Source organism: Pseudochaenichthys georgianus, unplaced genomic scaffold (genome assembly GCF_902827115.2).
Source record: "Pseudochaenichthys georgianus unplaced genomic scaffold, fPseGeo1.2 scaffold_1486_arrow_ctg1, whole genome shotgun sequence".
Lineage (NCBI taxonomy): Eukaryota > Metazoa > Chordata > Actinopteri > Perciformes > Channichthyidae > Pseudochaenichthys > Pseudochaenichthys georgianus.
Window position 1 is genome coordinate 14,746 of NW_027262334.1, and position 18,500 is coordinate 33,245.

At 43.2% G+C, this 18,500-nt stretch overlaps 2 protein-coding genes across 2 annotated transcripts; one reads left to right on the plus strand and one right to left on the minus strand.

The window, feature by feature from the left end:
• Window positions 1-18: 18 nt before the first annotated feature.
• On the minus strand, window positions 19-5,263 carry fbxo7 (F-box protein 7). The gene is made up of 10 exons (XM_034077306.1): window positions 5,162-5,263; window positions 4,096-4,218; window positions 2,513-2,861; window positions 1,945-2,157; window positions 1,695-1,830; window positions 1,527-1,610; window positions 1,356-1,451; window positions 1,089-1,265; window positions 965-999; window positions 19-819 (listed from the first exon to the last, which is right to left on the minus strand). The coding sequence occupies exons 2-10, from the start codon at window positions 4,215-4,217 to the stop codon at window positions 529-531; spliced, it is 1,503 nt and encodes a 500-aa protein (XP_033933197.1). The 5' UTR covers window position 4,218; window positions 5,162-5,263; the 3' UTR covers window positions 19-528.
• Window positions 5,264-6,118: 855 nt separating this feature from the next.
• Window positions 6,119-14,722, plus strand: rtcb (RNA 2',3'-cyclic phosphate and 5'-OH ligase). Its single transcript, XM_034077307.2, is given in 13 exon segments — window positions 6,119-6,333; window positions 7,044-7,122; window positions 7,206-7,273; window positions 8,099-8,198; window positions 8,880-9,036; window positions 9,298-9,454; window positions 10,333-10,492; window positions 10,597-10,772; window positions 12,346-12,493; window positions 12,496-12,533; window positions 13,089-13,199; window positions 13,411-13,530; window positions 14,351-14,722. Coding segments are annotated over 13 exon segments (1,515 nt in total). The 5' UTR covers window positions 6,119-6,240; the 3' UTR covers window positions 14,459-14,722.
• The last annotated feature ends 3,778 nt before the right edge of the window (window positions 14,723-18,500 follow it).

Consider the following 18,500-nt stretch of genomic DNA (forward strand, 5'->3'; position numbering starts at 1 on the left):
TAATAAAAGACGGCAAAATAGAAATGATTATTTTATTAAAAGAAGTTACAAAACCCTCCGTTCTGATTGATCTGATTTATTACCTTTAAAATGTACGCTAAAGTTAATTATAAGGGTCATAACGAGTTGTAAATAAAGACTCTTGATGTTCAGCCGTTTTATTTCTAAGAAGACGGGCGTCAGATGAACCCTACTCATGGCCGCGGGAAGGGGGGGTGCTGAGGGGGCTGCAGCACCCCCCCCCTCGCATCCCCAAACGCGGCGCACCTACAGTGTAAGCGCGCCACAGTTTCGCCGCTGTGAGGCTCGACTAGCACCCGCACCCCCAACCCGACTGACCTCCCGCGTCCCGGACCTCACTTATCTGAACATTGACGCTAAAGTTAATTATGAGGAGGTGTAAATAAAGACTCTTGATGTTCAGACGCGTTACAAAACGGCTTTATCTGAATTAGGACCTTCAACATTGAGGCGAATGTTAATTATAAGGGTCGTAATGATTTATTTGTCGTCGTCTTTATTCCGTCTTCAGATGAAGCCCCTCCGCACGTCGGCCGGCCTCCACCAGGCGGCTCGGGGTCTCCCGGGATGCAGGTCTGGAGGCGGGGGGTGGCCGTGGATCGGGTCGTATCGGGGGCGGGGGGGCAGCAGGAGGAGGGGCCGCTGGTCGTATTCCCCCCCGATGATGCCTGGGGGGAGGGGGGGGTGCATCGGGTGGAGGTGCATCGGGTGGGGGTGCATCGGGAGGGGGGGGAAGGGGAGGAGACGAGGGTGATTGCGACGCCAAAGACGTTGATGTTTGAAGTGTTTTCTGTAGAGCTGGGAAACAAAGAAAACGGTTGCATTTTTTATTGTGAAATTGCTATAAAATATGTTATAAATTAGATCAACAAATATTTATACATATATATATTTATATATATGTACACAACTATTTATATAAAATGAATTATATTTGACTCACCTCTTTCCAGTCCGTGTCTCTGCTGGCTCCTCGGACTGAAAACACATTTCAATAAATATTAATATACGTCACAAAGAGGCCACACAGGTACAGGCTCACCAGGTGAGATATCAAAGAGTCTCACCTGTGAGGTCTCTGTGCACCAGGTGCCTCCACAGCGACACGTCCTGGCAGCAGACGTTCAGGTGTTTGCAGGTGGAGGAAACGCTGAGCACTGATTGGACGTTGAGCAGTCGGAGGACTCGGAGCAGCAGCTCGGGGGGGAGAGCGGCGAGGCCGAACACCACCGGGAGAGACATCGCTGATAACAGACACATATAAAGATGATATATTGATTAATAAACACTGTTATATATATTTGTGTATATTTGTTATATTTATATTTGTGTACCTGCTCGAGCTGCCGCGATCAGAGGATATGAAATCTGGTCCTTGAAGAGGCGGGACAGTCTGCTCAGGTCTTTGAACGCAGCGGCTGCACTTTCTCCTGAAACACATCAATATATTATTATTATGATCATGTTCACACATCTCGGCGTTGGAGCAGCTGTAATAGCAACACCTCTCCACTGGGGGGCGAGGAATCCGCCCGGCTTCACACACAGCTTAGGGACCGTGTCCACCTTCTCCCCCACCTTCAGAGTGGCTGCAGGGGAACGCAGAAGAAAGAGAAAATCAATACTGAAATGTTAAGACCTCCTAACGTTCGTAAAAGGATTAATAAACTGACCGTTGATGACGAGTTCAGGGCCCATGGTTACTGCCAGCACCATGACTCGGCTGTTTTCACACAGAGGGTGAGAATACTGCAGCTTATAGACAGAAGGAGACCTCCATCCTGCAGGCATCTGACCTTTAGCACAGTCCTACACACACACACACACACACACACACACACACACACACACACACACACAGTTCTCTCTAAATCCGTCCTGTAACCCGGGTAGATTAGCGTGGTTGAGTCTGCGGGCTCTCACCTGTGGCAGAAATCCCGTCTCCAGCATCAGCAGGTGAGCGGCCACCATGACGGCGTCGGCTGGGCAGGAGGGGGGGGCGGAGACGAGGAGGAGCTCCAGAGAGAGAGGAACCTGCCCCCCCGACGCCTCGCTGCACAGCAGGGGCTCCCAGGTGCAGGGGCGGGGGGGAAACGCCTCCATGGGGGGGTCCGCTGCTGCAGGAACAACACTGGGCTGAAAGGGAGAGGGAACATGTACCTTCGTCTCGGAAACATTCAGGGACATCGGAAACGCACTTCTGGGTAGCGCTGCTCGATTATGGCAAAAATCATAATCTCGATTCTTTGGGTCAATAATTGATATCACGATTATTAAACACGATTATCCATTTACTTTGAAAACATCAATTTATTGGAGAAATAATAAAATAATCGTTTTATTTCGATTACGTTGTTTCCGTAATCGTTGCAAGCCATAGTCGTAATTGCGATTAAAATACGATGAATTGAGCAGCCCTGCGTCTTGGACCAGGACTCCACGAACCGTACGTAAGCACGTTTCGCCAGACGACTCCACGGGTAACTCTCACCTGGACGGAGGGCGCGGCCGCCGCCGACTGCTGGTTGCCTGCGGAGGAGCTGCAGGACTGAAAGGAGGAGGAGGAGGAGGAGCTGCAGGAGGTGAAAGATGAGGAAGATGATGATGAGGATGATGAGGAGGAGGAGGAGGAGGAGGAGGAGGTTGAAGAGGAGCAGCTATGGTAGATGGACGTGCTGGAGCTGCAGGAGGCTGTGCTCTTGGAAGGGGTCGCTCCGTCGATGTTCGGCAGCAGGACGCAGATCAGGTCTCCGGACACGATGTCGCAGGAAGACAAAGTGGTGCCGGCCACGGAGAGCAGCTCGGAGCCGTTCAGAGACAAGCTGAAGGCGCTGTCCAACCTGAGAGAGAGAGAGAGAGAGAGAGAGAGAGAGAGAGAGAGAGAGAGAGAGAGAGAGAGAGAGAAGTGATGACGGAATATTTTGAGAAAAACCCAGAAATCTGAGGAATTTCTCAGGAAAAAATGTCTGAATTTTCTGAAATTGTTTCCTCAGATTTTTCTCAATATTTTCTTTATCATTAAAAAAAGTATATTTGGGTTGTTCTCCTAATTTAATAAATCATACAGATACGACATTAAATAAACGACAAAGAAATTAAACAATAACAGACAAATATATATATTTAATAATAAAATAAAAAACATGGAGACAGGAAAAGAAATCTAAATAATTTAATAAATAGGGAATTATTATAATTTGTTTATTTATTTATTAATCGTATCTCTTTGCATTCGCACTGTTTCTGCTTGTTTTACATATGAACAGTATATAGAGGTATAAACAGTAGAATAGAGAAAGTATAAAATAGCCCTTTCTCTGGGGTCTGACCCGAGCCCCCGGGAAGGGCGCCGCGCTCGGTGCCCAACATTCATAGTGGCCAAACGGCAGTACTGCAACTTTCCGTATCAATCCGTGACGTCACCCGGCCCAGAAAGACTTTCCCCATTGACTAACATCGGGAAAGAGACGTCTGTAAATCAGCGGATAATTTATTTAAACTAAATAAACGACTGATAGCCCTTAATACAATCATTCGGTCCTTAAAGTTGTAAAATGCAGTAAAAGCTGAAACTAGATTTATTTTCTCGCACACTCCAAGCCCCCGGGAAGTGCGCCGGACTCTGAGCAAAATATTCGTAGTGGCCAAACGGCGGTACTACACTTCCGTATCAGTCGCTGGGCCCGGAGACACTTTCTCCCCGTTGACTTACATCGAAGGATAGTTTTTTTAAACTAAATAAACGACCCAGTGCTGCTGCAGTCTCCGATGTTATCTCACAGTGTTGGGAGTCCAGAAGTCACGGGCGACCCGTCCCGTTGTCCCGTCCCCTTTCGCCTACGGCTGACATTCCGACACCCGCAGCCACCGTCCTGTCACGGCTTTCCTCTCCGTGTTTCGGACGATATAAGCCGGATGTATTTTGCGGTTCCTTTCAGCAACACGTGAGCTAACCCATATCCTCCTGGCAAGAATAAATTAGAACCCGATCATCGATTCTCAACCTGGTGTCGAGCGATATTTCCCCAACGCCCTTATTAAAATTTATTATTTATTACACATCCGCGCTCTGACCTGAGTCCATGCGCAGACAGCAGCGTCCCTCTGATCAGATCCGAGAGGTCCTTCAGACTCGGGTCGTCTCCGGATAATTCGACGCGACTCGTCTGACGCAGGATCCGAACTCTCAGCTTCATTCTGGAGACAAAGAAACACGAGGGGGGGGGGGGGGTTACCTTGTTGCTGATTGGCTAATGGTTACTCAATCCAAAACATCGTTATGACATCATCAAGTGGCCAAAATCTGATCAGCGGCGGGACACATGTTGATGTAGAAGAGACATGAAGAAGAGGGGACACATGTTGATGTAGAAGAGACATGAAGAAGAGGGGACACATGTTGATGTAGAAGAGACATGAAGAAGAGGGGACACATGTTGATGTAGAAGAGACATGAAGAAGAGGATTTTGCAGGATAGGTCCCCTTTAATATTCAGTTAAGGAACAATAGGAAGCTACACTTTGTAAAACCACACAGGACAAATAACAACAACACATAAATACAAAATAAATACAAATAAAATGGGCACACATTCAATACATTTATCAGAAGTGTGTTATAATATATAGTTTGTTATTTAATAAGAATTAATTAAATATCCGCTTTTACATTTTCTGATGAGTCATTAATGCTTTTTTAAGTCCGGTTTATTCTCTTAAAAACAGACTAAATGTAATAATTAGGCGCAAAACCCAGATTTAAATTAATGTAATAACATGTAATAATCCGTTAATGAACCTTAGCAACATAGCGTTTGAAAAACCACAACACATTAATGCAAAATACAATATAAATAAAACAGGCATCAATTCATAGATTAAAGCAGACGGTTGTTATAAAGTATGGCTTGCTATTTAAGGAGAATTAATTACATATTTCGTTTTCCATCAAATCTGGCTTGTTATTTAAGAAGAAAAAATGCAAAGTTTCGTTTTCGTTTCTCCTAAAACGCTAACGTTTTTAAAGTTGCTGCGTAACAGTGAAGCATTACTAGATAACTAACTGAATACCAGGCGAGTTAGTTAACTTATGGAACCAACATTATGTTTATAAAAGCTGCCAAAGCTGTAAAATACTTACATGATGAATTAAAGCAGTTCAGTCCAGCTTGTTTTAGGACATTTCTCCGATAAATCGCACCTGTAAACAAACAGCTTCAAACAAATACAGCTTGACACACAGAGGTTCCGGTTGGGAATTTCAAAGTAAAAGCAATGTTAGAATTATATCCCAAATTAAAGTAGTAAAACCACTAAATGTATCACTTATCTTTTATGAATGTTTTCTTTAATATATTATTGTAACATATATGTCTTTAAATGTGTTAATTTATGTGAAAGAAAGAACAAAATATTATTGCAAGCTTTTGTTTTGAAGCTTGTACTTGAAGTCAAGCTTCTCTCTACGACAACTGGTTTGACTAGAACTACGGCAAGCGGGTAGAATCGCTCTTTATACAACACGCCGGTTCTAGATACCATAATAACGGGTTTTAATATCACTTCTTTAAAATCCACAATATTAGACAGTTTCAACAATATCTTAAAGGTTATAAAAGCTTTTATTTTACATAAAGAGTTAAATAATGTAATGCGTCATGCCACATAACCAAGAGAATTTCAAAATAAACCCCTTGTGTCAAACCCAAAGGTAATACAAATGGTTAATATATCTCATATTTACAATAAATGGTAGAAAACTCTCTTTATTAAATAATTATAACCTACACGTTTTCAAATATGTTAAATTGAAGAAAATAAACGTCAAAAACGGATAGCAAGCTTTTGTTTTGAAGGCTAGTAGTCGAACATCCGCTTGTACTTGAAGGCTCGAATTATACTACGATGTATTTGACTACAACTACGACAAGCGAGTAGATGCGTTTTTAACTACAACGCACTGCCTCCCGACCTCAATACTTATAACATAATATCATATACTATTGAGTGTTCAATTTAAACAAAAATCCCACAATTCATCTGCTCTTCTTAAGTAGAAATGTCATGCATCATGCCAAAGAACCAAACGCGTTTTATTAAATAGCTTCCGAGCTGCCGTACCTCAGTGACTACTGACACTTGGCGTTAAACAAACCGGTGAAACGCAGCATAAAAATAGATTTAAACTCTTTAAACATCTAATATATTCTCCCCACAACAATGAGTCGCAGTTATAACGATGAGCTGCAGTTCCTGGACAAGATCGGGAAGAACACCTGGAGGATTAAAAAGGGTTTTGTTCCCAACATGCAAGTAAGACACACTTTTAGCTGTTAGCATGTTAGCTCTCAGTTATGTATACAGGCAGTTAGCACATGTTCTGCAGACTTTAACCTGCAGATAAACGCCTATAAACATACCATAATACTTAGGCACAATACTCAGTGAAAGTAGCCCCTGAAGTTAAAACCTGCTGACGAAGCTCAGTTGTGCAAATATTAGCTTTAATATCACTAATAACGTAGCTATTAAAGGGTGTGTCCTAATATTTAATCGGTAAACATGTGGACATGTTAAAAATAGAATCTATTTATTGACTTCATATGCGTCCTACATAGTTAAACGGTATTTAATTAACCATGTTAAGTGTCACTAATAAAATAACATCATGGCATATTTCCAAGACCATCAAAATGTATATTTATAACACTATACAGTAACAATAAGTAGATTATAACACAATAAGGTTGTGTCAGTCTTTGGTATATATATATTCACCTAAATATAACAAAGCACATTTCCATCTTTATTTGGCTGAAAACTGATTTGTTTTTCCACTTTTTCCTAAAAAAAAAATGCAGCTTTTAGAATAATTAATATCAATGAAACCAACAGTGCATATTTAAAACGCCATCTGCAGCCAGTCTTCTTCAGCTGCCACGTATATATATATATATATATATATATGAACCACGAACACAGCATGTCACCGGTGTATTTGTTGTTTTGGTTGTGTGCGTCAGGTCGAGGGGAACTTCTACGTGAACGAGCCTCTGGAGAAGCTGATGTTCGAGGAGCTTCGTAACGCCTGCAAAGGAGGAGGTCAGTTTGAGACACGTTGAGCGGTTCAAGCACAGCAGAGATGAACTTTAACTTTAAATGTATTTATTGCTTCTGCTCTTCAGGCTTCGGAGGGTTTCTCCCCGCCATGAAGCAGATCGGGAACGTGGCGGCGCTGCCCGGCATCGTACACGTGAGTATCGTCTTAACGAGATTAATTGGAGGATTTAAGATAACATAAAATAAGACGAACCTTTATTAATCCCTGTGGGGAAATTCAGGCGTTTAAACAGCGACAGGATACGGATGAAAAACGGCACAGATTAGAGATAATACAATTATCTACAGTTGAAGGTGGGGTAGGTAATTCCCTTCAGAAACACTTGTTGTTATATTCCATGGAATGCTCTTAACATCCTGATAGCAATTAATACATTAATGCTTTGACAATAAATCCATACAAAATCTCATCAGTGGAAGCTGTGGCGCTGTGAAAAGCTCGACCAATCATCTGAGCCGGCTAAAGTAACTGGATGGCCTACCTGCCTGTCGTGCCCTCATTGGTCATGAGTGTTCGTGTGTGTTGGGGGAGGGGCTCTGTGAGGAAGTGGCAGATTTTTTCCGGCTGTGTATTTTCTAATTCTAGCGCACTCGAGCTGTTTCTCCAAAATTACCTACCCCACCTTTAAGTAACTTTTAAAATAAGAAATGAATTAAATGAACATATCAGAATCAGGTTTATATCCAGGTAGGTTAACACGTACGAGGAATTTGACTTGGTGTCGTGGTGCAGACATAAAAGTAAAACAACAATAAAATAACACAGACAGAGAACTATTATAAGAACACGATAATAACATTAAAAATACAAAAAAATATAGCAGTATTTACAATGCAATAGAATAAAAACAAACAGATATTGTGTACATTAATGTGAAGCATATATACCTAAAGATATTAGACTTATTGGAGCGTTAAAGCTTCACACTGAATTGTACGTTGTTTATTTCGCCCTCAGAGGTCCATCGGTCTCCCGGACGTCCACTCTGGATACGGGTTTGCGATCGGAAACATGGCGGCCTTCGATATGAACGACCCCAACTCCGTGGTTTCTCCAGGTAAACACGCTTTTATGACTTTACTTATACGATGTTATTTTATTCTCGTACAAAGATGACATTTTTTTTTTGAAAATCCAAGATAACCTTCATAAATTCACGAGAAAAAAACGTTGATATCCTCCGAGATAAAAATAATAAACGTACGAAGAAAAACAGACTTCAAAATATCAAAGATTCTCAGAGACTAAAGTCCCAAATGTATGAGAATAATGTAATTTTAAAAAGGTGTGTTTCTCTTACATTCAAATGATGAAAAATATACTGATTTACGAGAAAATATTTAAACATTCTCGCCCCCTACAGGCGGCGTGGGGTTCTTCATTAATGATGCTAACACAGTATTAATATAATAAAGTGTCCCTCTGTCGCCCCCTGCAGGCGCTGTGGGGTTCTTCATTAATGATGCTAACACAGTATTAATATAATAAAGTGTCCCTCTGTCGCCCCCTGCAGGCGCTGTGGGGTTCTTCATTAATGATGCTAACACAGTATTAATATAATAAAGTGTCCCTCTGTCGCCCCCTGCAGGCGCTGTGGGGTTCTTCATTAATGATGCTAACACAGTATTAATATAATAAAGGGGCTCTCTGTCGCCCCCTGCAGGCGCTGTGGGGTTCTTCATTAACGATGCTAACACAGTATTAATATAATAAAGGGGCTCTCTGTCGCCCCCTGCAGGCGGCGTCGGGTTTGACATTAACTGCGGCGTGCGGCTGCTCAGGACGAACCTGGATGAGAGCGACGTTCAGCCGGTGAAGGAGCAGCTCGCTCAGGCTCTGTTCGATCACATTCCTGTGGGGGTGGGGTCCAAGGGGGTCATCCCCATGGGGGCCAAGTAAGAACGACTCACCTGAGTTTACCTTTTTATACCTGAATGTTCCTGGAGGAGGCCATGGAGAGCCCCTCTCACCTGTTTCACCTGTCTCACCTGCCTGTCTCACCTGTCTGTCTCACCTGTCTGTCTCACCTGTCTGTCTCACCTGTGTTTAGAGACCCGGAGATGGGGGTGTATTGGTCTACGTTACCTGTCTCTCACCTGTCTGTCTCTCACCTGTCTCTCTCTCACCTGTCTGTCTCTCACCTGTCTCACCTGTAGGGACCTGGAGGAGGCTCTGGAGATGGGCGTGGACTGGTCTCTGAGGGAGGGCTATGCCTGGGCGGAGGATAAGGAGCACTGTGAGGAGAACGGACGGATGCTTCAGGCCGATCCTAACAAGGTGTCATCTAAAGCCAAGAAGAGAGGCCTTCCTCAGGTACAGACCTCCCCCCCCCCACACCTTATTTATAGGTGCAGGGCCGGCTCTGACCAATTTTCTGCCCTAGGCAAGATTTTAGCTGGCGCACTTTGAGAGCAACATTAGGACATCTATGGACACATCTCTCAGCACCAGATGAAACAGAACTGGAAGCAGATTTTTTTTTTTCTTTATGGATATTTTACAAATCACTTCCCTTTTAAACTTTATTCTTTTTATTAATAACAACTTTTTTGTACTGTCATATATTATTTTATACCTGTTTTTCACCTGTTCTCTTATTTTTTTATAACTATAATGATCATATAAAGGTGTGCCTTTACCTCTCTGAGCTGAGGCTATCAGAGCCGCTCAGTCTTTCAGGAGAGAGCTCTCTAAAGCTCTCCCCCCCCGCGGCCGCTTACACAGTCAATTCCAATGTTAATAAAAGCTGTGTACGTTTTTTGGGAGTTTGATTTATTTTAAATTAACACAAATACAAAATTAAAACCTATAATTGCACACTAAAACCATTATTTAAATAAAATAACAATTTCACATAAACCTCTGGTTTTTACTGGGACTGGGGCAGTTCAACTTGATTTGGGGGGGGGGGGGTGCCATAGTTTATGGGCGCTGTACGCAATATAGGCGTGGTTCTGTTAGTATAAGATAATAAGATGTACTTTGTTGATCCAAAATCGGGAAATTGTGTTATGAAATATAAAAAGACATTTTTTTTCATTTTTAATTTCTAACTTTTTTTCTTTTTTCTCCCCAATTTTCGGCGCCCCCTATGGGTTGATGCGCCCTTAGCATTCGCCTATACTACCTATGCAGAGGCCCGGCCCTGTACAGGTGTATTAATTGATTAATACCCGTCCCTCTCTCTGCAGCTGGGGACTCTGGGAGCTGGAAACCATTACTGTGAGATCCAGGTCGTGGAAGAGATCTACAACGACTACGCAGCCAAGAAGATGGGCATCGACCGCAAGGGACAAGTGTGTGTGATGATACACAGCGGGAGCAGGGGGCTAGGACACCAGGTGGCCACAGGTACACACACACACACACACACACACACACACACACACACACTGAGGCACACACACACACAGGACTTCTTCACTCACACTTGAAAGTACCTCTCCTGGTCGTAGACGCGTTGGTGGCGATGGAGAAGGCGATGAAGCGCGATCAGATCGTGGTGAACGACCGTCAGCTGGCCTGCGCTCGCATCCACTCCCCCGAGGGCCAGGACTACCTGAAGGCCATGGCAGCCGCCGGGAACTATGCCTGGGTCAACAGAGCCTCCATGACCTTCCTGACCCGACAGGTACACACACACACACACACACACACACACACACACACACACACACACCATGTATACATCACAGGGGACATTATATTGACTTGCAACCCGGAGAAGGACACTGCTCAGGAACTAGTCTCTGTATGTGATGACTCCCTCTCTTGATATCAGCGTGTGAAGGACACTGCTCAGGAACTAGTCTCTGTATGTGATGACTCCCTCTCTTGATATCAGCATGTGAAGGACACTGCTCAGGAACTAGTCACTGTATGTGATGACTCCCTCTCTTGATATCAGCATGTGAAGGACACTGCTCAGGAACTAGTCTCTGTATGTGATGACTCCCTCTCTTGATATCAGCGTGTGAAGGACACTGCTCAGGAACTAGTCTCTGTATGTGATGACTCCCTCTCTTGATATCAGCGTGTGAAGGACACTGCTCAGGAACTAGTCTCTGTATGTGATGACTCCCTCTCTTGATATCAGCGTGTGAAGGACACTGCTCAGGAATTAGTCTCTGTATGTGATGACTCCCTCTCTTGATATCAGCATGTGAAGGACACTGCTCAGGAACTAGTCTCTGTATGTGATGACTCCCTCTCTTGATATCAGCGTGTGAAGGACACTGCTCAGGAACTAGTCTCTGTATGTGATGACTCCCTCTCTTGATATCAGCGTGTGAAGGACACTGCTCAGGAACTAGTCTCTGTATGTGATGACTCCCTCTCTTGATATCAGCGTGTGAAGGACACTGCTCAGGAACTAGTCTCTGTATGTGATGACTCCCTCTCTTGATATCAGCGTGTGAAGGACACTGCTCAGGAACTAGTCTCTGTATGTGATGACTCCCTCTCTTGATATCAGCATGTGAAGGACACTGCTCAGGAACTAGTCTCTGTATGTGATGACTCCTTCTCTTGGATATCAGCGTGTGAAGGACACTGCTCAGGAACTAGTCTCTGCATGTGATGACTCCCTCTCTTGATATCAGCATGTGAAGGACACTGCTCAGGAACTAGTCTCTGTATGTGATGACTCCCTCTCTGGATATCAGCATGTGAAGGACACTGCTCAGGAACTAGTCTCTGTATGTGATGACTCCCTCTCTGGATATCAGCGTGTGAAGGACACTGCTCAGGAACTAGTCTCTGTATGTGATGACTCCCTCTCTGGATATCAGCATGTGAAGGACACTGCTCAGGAACTAGTCTCTGTATGTGATGACTCCCCTCTCTGGATATCAGCGTGTGAAGGACACTGCTCAGGAACTAGTCTCTGTATGTGATGACTCCCTCTCTTGATATCAGCATGTGAAGGACACTGCTCAGGAACTAGTCTCTGTATGTGATGACTCCCTCTCTTGATATCAGCATGTGAAGGACACTGCTCAGGAACTAGTCTCTGTATGTGATGACTCCCTCTCTGGATATCAGCGTGTGAAGGACACTGCTCGGGAACTAGTCTCTGTATGTGATGACTCCTTCCCTTCTGGAGAGGACCAGACACATGGATCAGAGATGAAGCTCGAGCCGGAGACCAGGGAGAGTTTCTAACATTCCCTAACCCCCCCCCCCCCCCCCCTCTTTATTTCCAGGCGTTCGCCAAAGTGTTCGTCACGACTCCGGACGACCTCGACATGCACGTGATCTACGACGTTTCTCACAACATCGCCAAAGTGGAGGAGCACATGGTGGACGGGAGGCAGAAAACTCTCCTGATCCATCGCAAGGGGTCCACCCGAGCCTTCCCCCCCACCACCCCCTCATCCCCGTCGACTACCAGGTCCCTGAACGCATCACACCACCTCTTAACGAGGGTCTTAACGAGCTGACGGATAGTTCATTTGTGAATTTGATTCTGTTAATGAGCGTGCTAACGAGTGTCTTCCTCGGGGTGTTAACGAGGGTCTGAACAAGGGTGTTAACGAGGGTCTGAACAAGGGTGTTAACGAGGGTCTGAACAAGGGTGTTAACGAGGGTCTGAACAAGGGTCTTAACGAGTGTCTAAAACGAGTGTCTTAACGACGAGGGTCTTAGCAAGGGTTTTAACGAGGGTTTTAACGAGGGTCTTAACGAGGGTCTTAACAACGAGGGTCTTAACGGGAGTCTGAACAAGGGTTTTAACGAGGGTCTTAACGAGGAGTCTTAACGAGAGTCTTAACGAGGGTTTTAACAAGGGTCTTAACGAGGGTTTTAACGAGAGTCTTAACAAGGGTCTTAACGAGGGTGTTAACGAGGCAACATAGAGTTAATTGGTAAATGTGTGTTTCTGTTAACGAGTGTCTTAACGAGCTAACGGAGAGTTAATTGGTTAATTGATGTTTTGTTTGTGTTTCAGCTCACCGGACAGCCGGTTCTGATTGGAGGAACGATGGGAACCTGCAGCTACGTCCTGACCGGCACAGAGAAGGGCATGACGGAGACCTTCGGGACCACCTGTCACGGAGCCGTACGACATTTAACTAATTTAATTAATTTGCTTTCTCATAAATTTGATATTTGGAATTTTAAAAAACTCGGAAAATAATGGCATTTTTTTCCAGGAAATATTTGTAGTTTTCTTTCTTAAATGTTCCACTTTTAATTCTTGCACATTTGTATTGTAGTATATTTTAATAATTAATTGATAATTACTTGATCCGTACCTGTGTTGTGTTCAGGGTCGCGCTCTGTCCCGGGCGAAATCTCGCAGAAACATCGGCTTCCAGGACGTTTTGGACAAACTCGCCGATCAAGGAATCGCCATCAGGGTCGCCTCCCCAAAACTCGTCATGGAGGAGGTGAGGAGGGGTTATTCTTTACATCAGTAATTCAATCGTTATTCTTAGTTTGGGTTGTGGCGGCGACTTTGTCACTTCATTTTTATATTATTTTTGCGACTCAAAATTGGTACTAAACCGCTTCCGTAACGGCTTTGTTTTCAAGAAAATAATCTTTTGTTAAATTTTTTTTGTAATTTAATCAAATATCATAATTTCATATTTGTAATTTTTTATATTACAGTAGTTTCTATTTAAAATGGTATTTTTTTTTTACGGAAATGTGATTTTCTAACTCTTTATCCTCACCTACCCTTCTCGTATATTTGTTACTTTAATCTTAGACATTATCCACGCTTTCTTAATTGTTATTAGTTTATTTTCAGTATACATTTGTTATTGACAGATTTGTTATTTATTTTCAATAATCTTTTATTTTTCATCACGTTGGCACTAATTGGCTTCCATATAGTGCAAACAATCAAGCATTTTATTTTTCATCACGTTGGCACTAATTGGCTTCCATATGGTGCAAACAATCAAGCATTTTATTTGTCATCACGTTGGCACTAATTGGCTTCCATATGGTGCAAACAATCAAGCATTTTATTTTTCATCACGTTGGCACTAATTGGCTTCCATATTATGCAAACAGTCAAGCATTTTATTTTTTAAACTTCCCTCGTAATATCTTTTTGTTTTTACACTTGACTTCCGTACCTCGCAAACAATGGATTTCTTTGTTGTTTCTCAATATTTTCTCTTTTTTTCCATCTCTTTGGCATTAATCCTCTTCCATACTATGCAAACACTAACATATTGTTCTCCGTGTTTCCTTCAGGCTCCTGAATCGTACAAGAACGTGACGGACGTCGTGAACACGTGTCACGACGCCGGAATCAGTCAGAAGGCGATCAAACTGCGACCGATCGCCGTCATTAAAGGATGAATACTGCACGACGTTAAAGACTTTAACCACAGACAGGAAGCTCGTTAAGGGACAGGAAGCTCGTTAAGGACAGGAAGCTCGTTAAGGACAGGAAGACTTCTGAGCGGGGAAGCAGAAGATACTTCACTTTTTTTTGTTTCATTTCTGGAGTCGAATGAATTTGTTGAAGAAAGGAATTTAATTTCTAACCTGAAAAGAAAATGTGAAAATGTTCTGTCTGTTCACGCCAAATAAAAGATATCACTAAAAGCTGAATTACAGAAACGCCTCGTAGCGTTCCTTTTGTTTGCCTCTCCACGAGTTTTAAGAAACCATAAATAATATTTAGAGAATCCACTTTCTTTTATTAGTTATCGAGTCAAACTCGGAGATAGCAGAGTCGAGATCTCTGCAGGCGACTTCTGCTTCCTTCCGGTTCCAGTCTCATAAATATACGCTGGTCTCCCTCGCGGAGTCTGTCTCCGCGCGCGTGAAAAGTTTCTGGCACTTTGGGGCGGAGCCACTGGACTTTGATTGACAGCTGCCAGGAAGCCCGGAGTTGTCAGGTTTGATAAATGCCTGAACTACCAAGAGCCGAGGAGTGACGGCTGCAAGATCAGTTGGACGAGACTTATAACTATAGACTTGTTATATTTTGGGAGGACCAGAGAAAGGGGTGAAAATGGAGAAATTGTATCCCAAAATAGTGTCTCTTAATGCAGGTACAGTCCCCTGACACTCCATGAAGTGCTCTCAAAAACCAGGTTTCCGATTTCGTGCAGATGGTAGCTTGGAAAAGATGAATGAATTTTGTGGACGGAGGAGGGGAGCTCTCGATTCCCCTCTCCGTTGTAAAATGCAACGGGGGGAGTGCAAAAGTCTCCGGGGCTTCCGACGGAAGCTCCGAAGACTTGAACTTTTCGCAGCCCCTCCTCCGTTGGCACTTAGCCGTTTTTTCAAGAATTTCGAAAATCATGCATACTTCCATAACCTCGCACAACCCGGACTTAAGCACTCCCCCACGGACTAAACCCAGATGTTCACACCCTCCAGAGCCTCGTGCCCCTGGTGACACTTAAAGGAGGTGGCTTTTGTGGTGCTTTACTGTCCGCCCACCAGCATCCATATTCAGCCTTCTTCACAGCACCACCTGCTGGAGCTTCACACTTTAACTCTTTCCACAGACGATGACAGGATAAGATGTCCTTTGTCAGTATAGCCCTATTTCTTAAACCTTCTCTGTTGTGTAACCCCAGAGGAGCAGGACATCCAGGAGCAATCCAAGTGAGGGACGCCAGTTTGAACACATCGTCTTTTAGGCTTGCTTGAAAATAACATAGTGATACCATTTCTTACTATCCAGACACTTAGACAACAGAGAAGGTTTTAAGAAGTAGGACTTTACTGACAAAGGACATCTTATCCTGTCGTTGTGTGTTCTGCAGGAAGGAGGAACATCGCCGAGTGGGACCGCACTCAAACACGAAGTTTGTTCCAATACGAAGATTGTGACTCGGCGCGGCGCAGACGGACCCGGCTGCATCTCAAGTCGGTTTCTTTCATCTCCTCGCTCCTCCGTATCGCCGGAAGTTGAGTTGTCTGCGCCATCTTGAATTTCTGCCGGAGAACCGAGGATCGATAACCGAGGAACCACCAGAGCATCCTCCGATGAAATCCTCACCCTCGCCCCGCCCCCTTACTGTGTACCGCTCACTGATTGGACGAGGCAGCGCATGCACTGATCTCATGCTTCTTGAGAGCCGTTTCCCAGCGGAGTGAAGAGAACACATGAACCTCACGGGACTCGCTCCTCAGTCGATACCGGGTTCTGTTTCAATTCAAGTTTCATTTAGTTACAAATATGAGATTTATCTGAACAACAACGAGGACACGATCATTTTATTCATTTGCTGGAAACATTTTCATGATCGCTTTTTTCGTTTTACATTTTCATTTATTATATTTCCATTCAGTCATTAAGTGCTTTTAATGTTAATGTGCAAAGGAAATAAATAGCTTTAAACTCTATATTTCAGAAAATAGATGTTTTTAGTTTCTGTATGAAACCGCCTCAAACCCATAAGTCCAGTTAGAGTGTGAGCTCAGAGCGCAGCACCCTGACAGAACAGCCACTCAGAGACGGCTTCACCCGCAGGCGATAAGAACCCAACATGCACCTGCTACTTAGGAATGATCTGAAACAGGGGCGTCAAACTCAATTTCATCGCGGGCCACATTAACATTATGGTTGCACTCAAAGGGCCGGTTGTAACTATAAATATATAATATATTATATATTACATTATCGCCTCTGAATTTAATTATTATCGGATAGGATAATAACTTAGTAATTAACTACGTCAGAAAGCAGAAGTCCAGGGCAAATAAGTGTGAGTCTCTTCAGTGTGCATGTCACAAAACGAGATGCATTGTGGGACATGTAGTTTATGGGCAACCTGCTTCTGTAAAGTGGCATGTAACCGTATACTAAACATATTATATTGTTTGCAAGCTCGTGAAAATGAGGTCGCGGGCCGGATTTGGCCCCCCTGATCTAAAACATCATTCCTGCATATAGACTCGTATATTCCACTTCTTTTTCTCACTTTTTTAAAACTATTTTTCTTTTTGTATGACTTTTAATATAGTCTATTTTAATACCGTCTGCTTATCTGTATCATTGTGTTGCACTGTTGGAGAAGCCGGTGACCTAAGATGTTCAACAGCATAATTACTCTGCTATGTTAGTTTGACCTTGACCCTTGAACCTTGACCTTGAGATGTCCGAAACCTGGACAGGAAGTAAAAACACATCCACGTTTACCTTTGAACACGTTTATTAATGTAATTTGCAAAGCTTGAAGGTACATCCTCTAACAAAGTGCTTCTGCCAAAGAGAAGAAAGTGCACACAGGGGAAACTCAGGGGCAGGAAATGAATAATAATAATCTATATTTCTTCATCCTTCACAATCGTCTCTCCGGAGAAGCCGGAGCGTTCTCCCTCGGTATAAAATAGAAAAATATATCAACAACACTGTACAGGTTTATTTACGCTACAGCAGGACGAAGCCCCCGCACACACCGTCAGTCATATCTACAACAGCAACTACATACAGGAGGGGGCAGGCTCAAACATCAAATCTGGGGCTCGTGTCCTCGCTAGGACGCTCAGAAGGAAGCTGCTCTCAATCCAGTTCAAAACATCAAATCTGGGGCTCGTGTCCTCACTAGGACGCTCAGAAGGTTTATTGTTTTCACATTCCTTGTGTCCTTATCCCAAATCTGGTGTCCTTGTAATCAAGGTGAGTTTTATTAGAAGGGGTTTTAAGGCCGTTGTAGGGAAAGAAATTAAACTAAAAAATGATCATCGTAAAATAAATAGTCCAGGAGACAAAAAAATGTACATGAAAAAATACAGAAGTTTGAATTCTGAGGGAAAAATTGCAGAAAAAAAATATTTATTTCTAAATGTCAAATAATAAAAAGTCGATTTCTTAAAAAAAAAAAACTGAAATTCTTTTTTTTTTATGTTTTGAGAAAGGCCGTCTCCGCGCTTTCTACATTTCACAAAAACGCAACTCGGGGAGAATAAATGAACAAATGTACTAGAATTATTTTTTACAATATTATGGAATAAAAGTCACACAAAAAAAATGTACATGAAAAAATACAGAATTCTGAGGAAAAAGGGAATTTTGGAAAAAAACTATTTCTTAATAAAAACATTCTGAAAAAAAGTCACATAATGGAAAAAAAAACATCTCCGTGCTTTTTTTCATTTTCCATGAAAACAACAAATCGGGGAAAAAGATTACGATAAAAGTCACGAAAACACATTAGTGCGAAAATGAAACGTGTTTTTTTTGTCACATGATTTGAAGCCACGTTTCTCTGTCGGATCCGCGTGGTCTCAAAGCCTTTATTTGACCCGGTGGTCCGAGCCTCGGCCGTGAGTCGGGCTGTGGGATATTAATGTCTCCCACTCAGCCCGGCTCACGGCCGCCATTCCACTCAATAAAATGTGAATATCAAAGTATAAACACGTGACTGCAGCGTGGGAC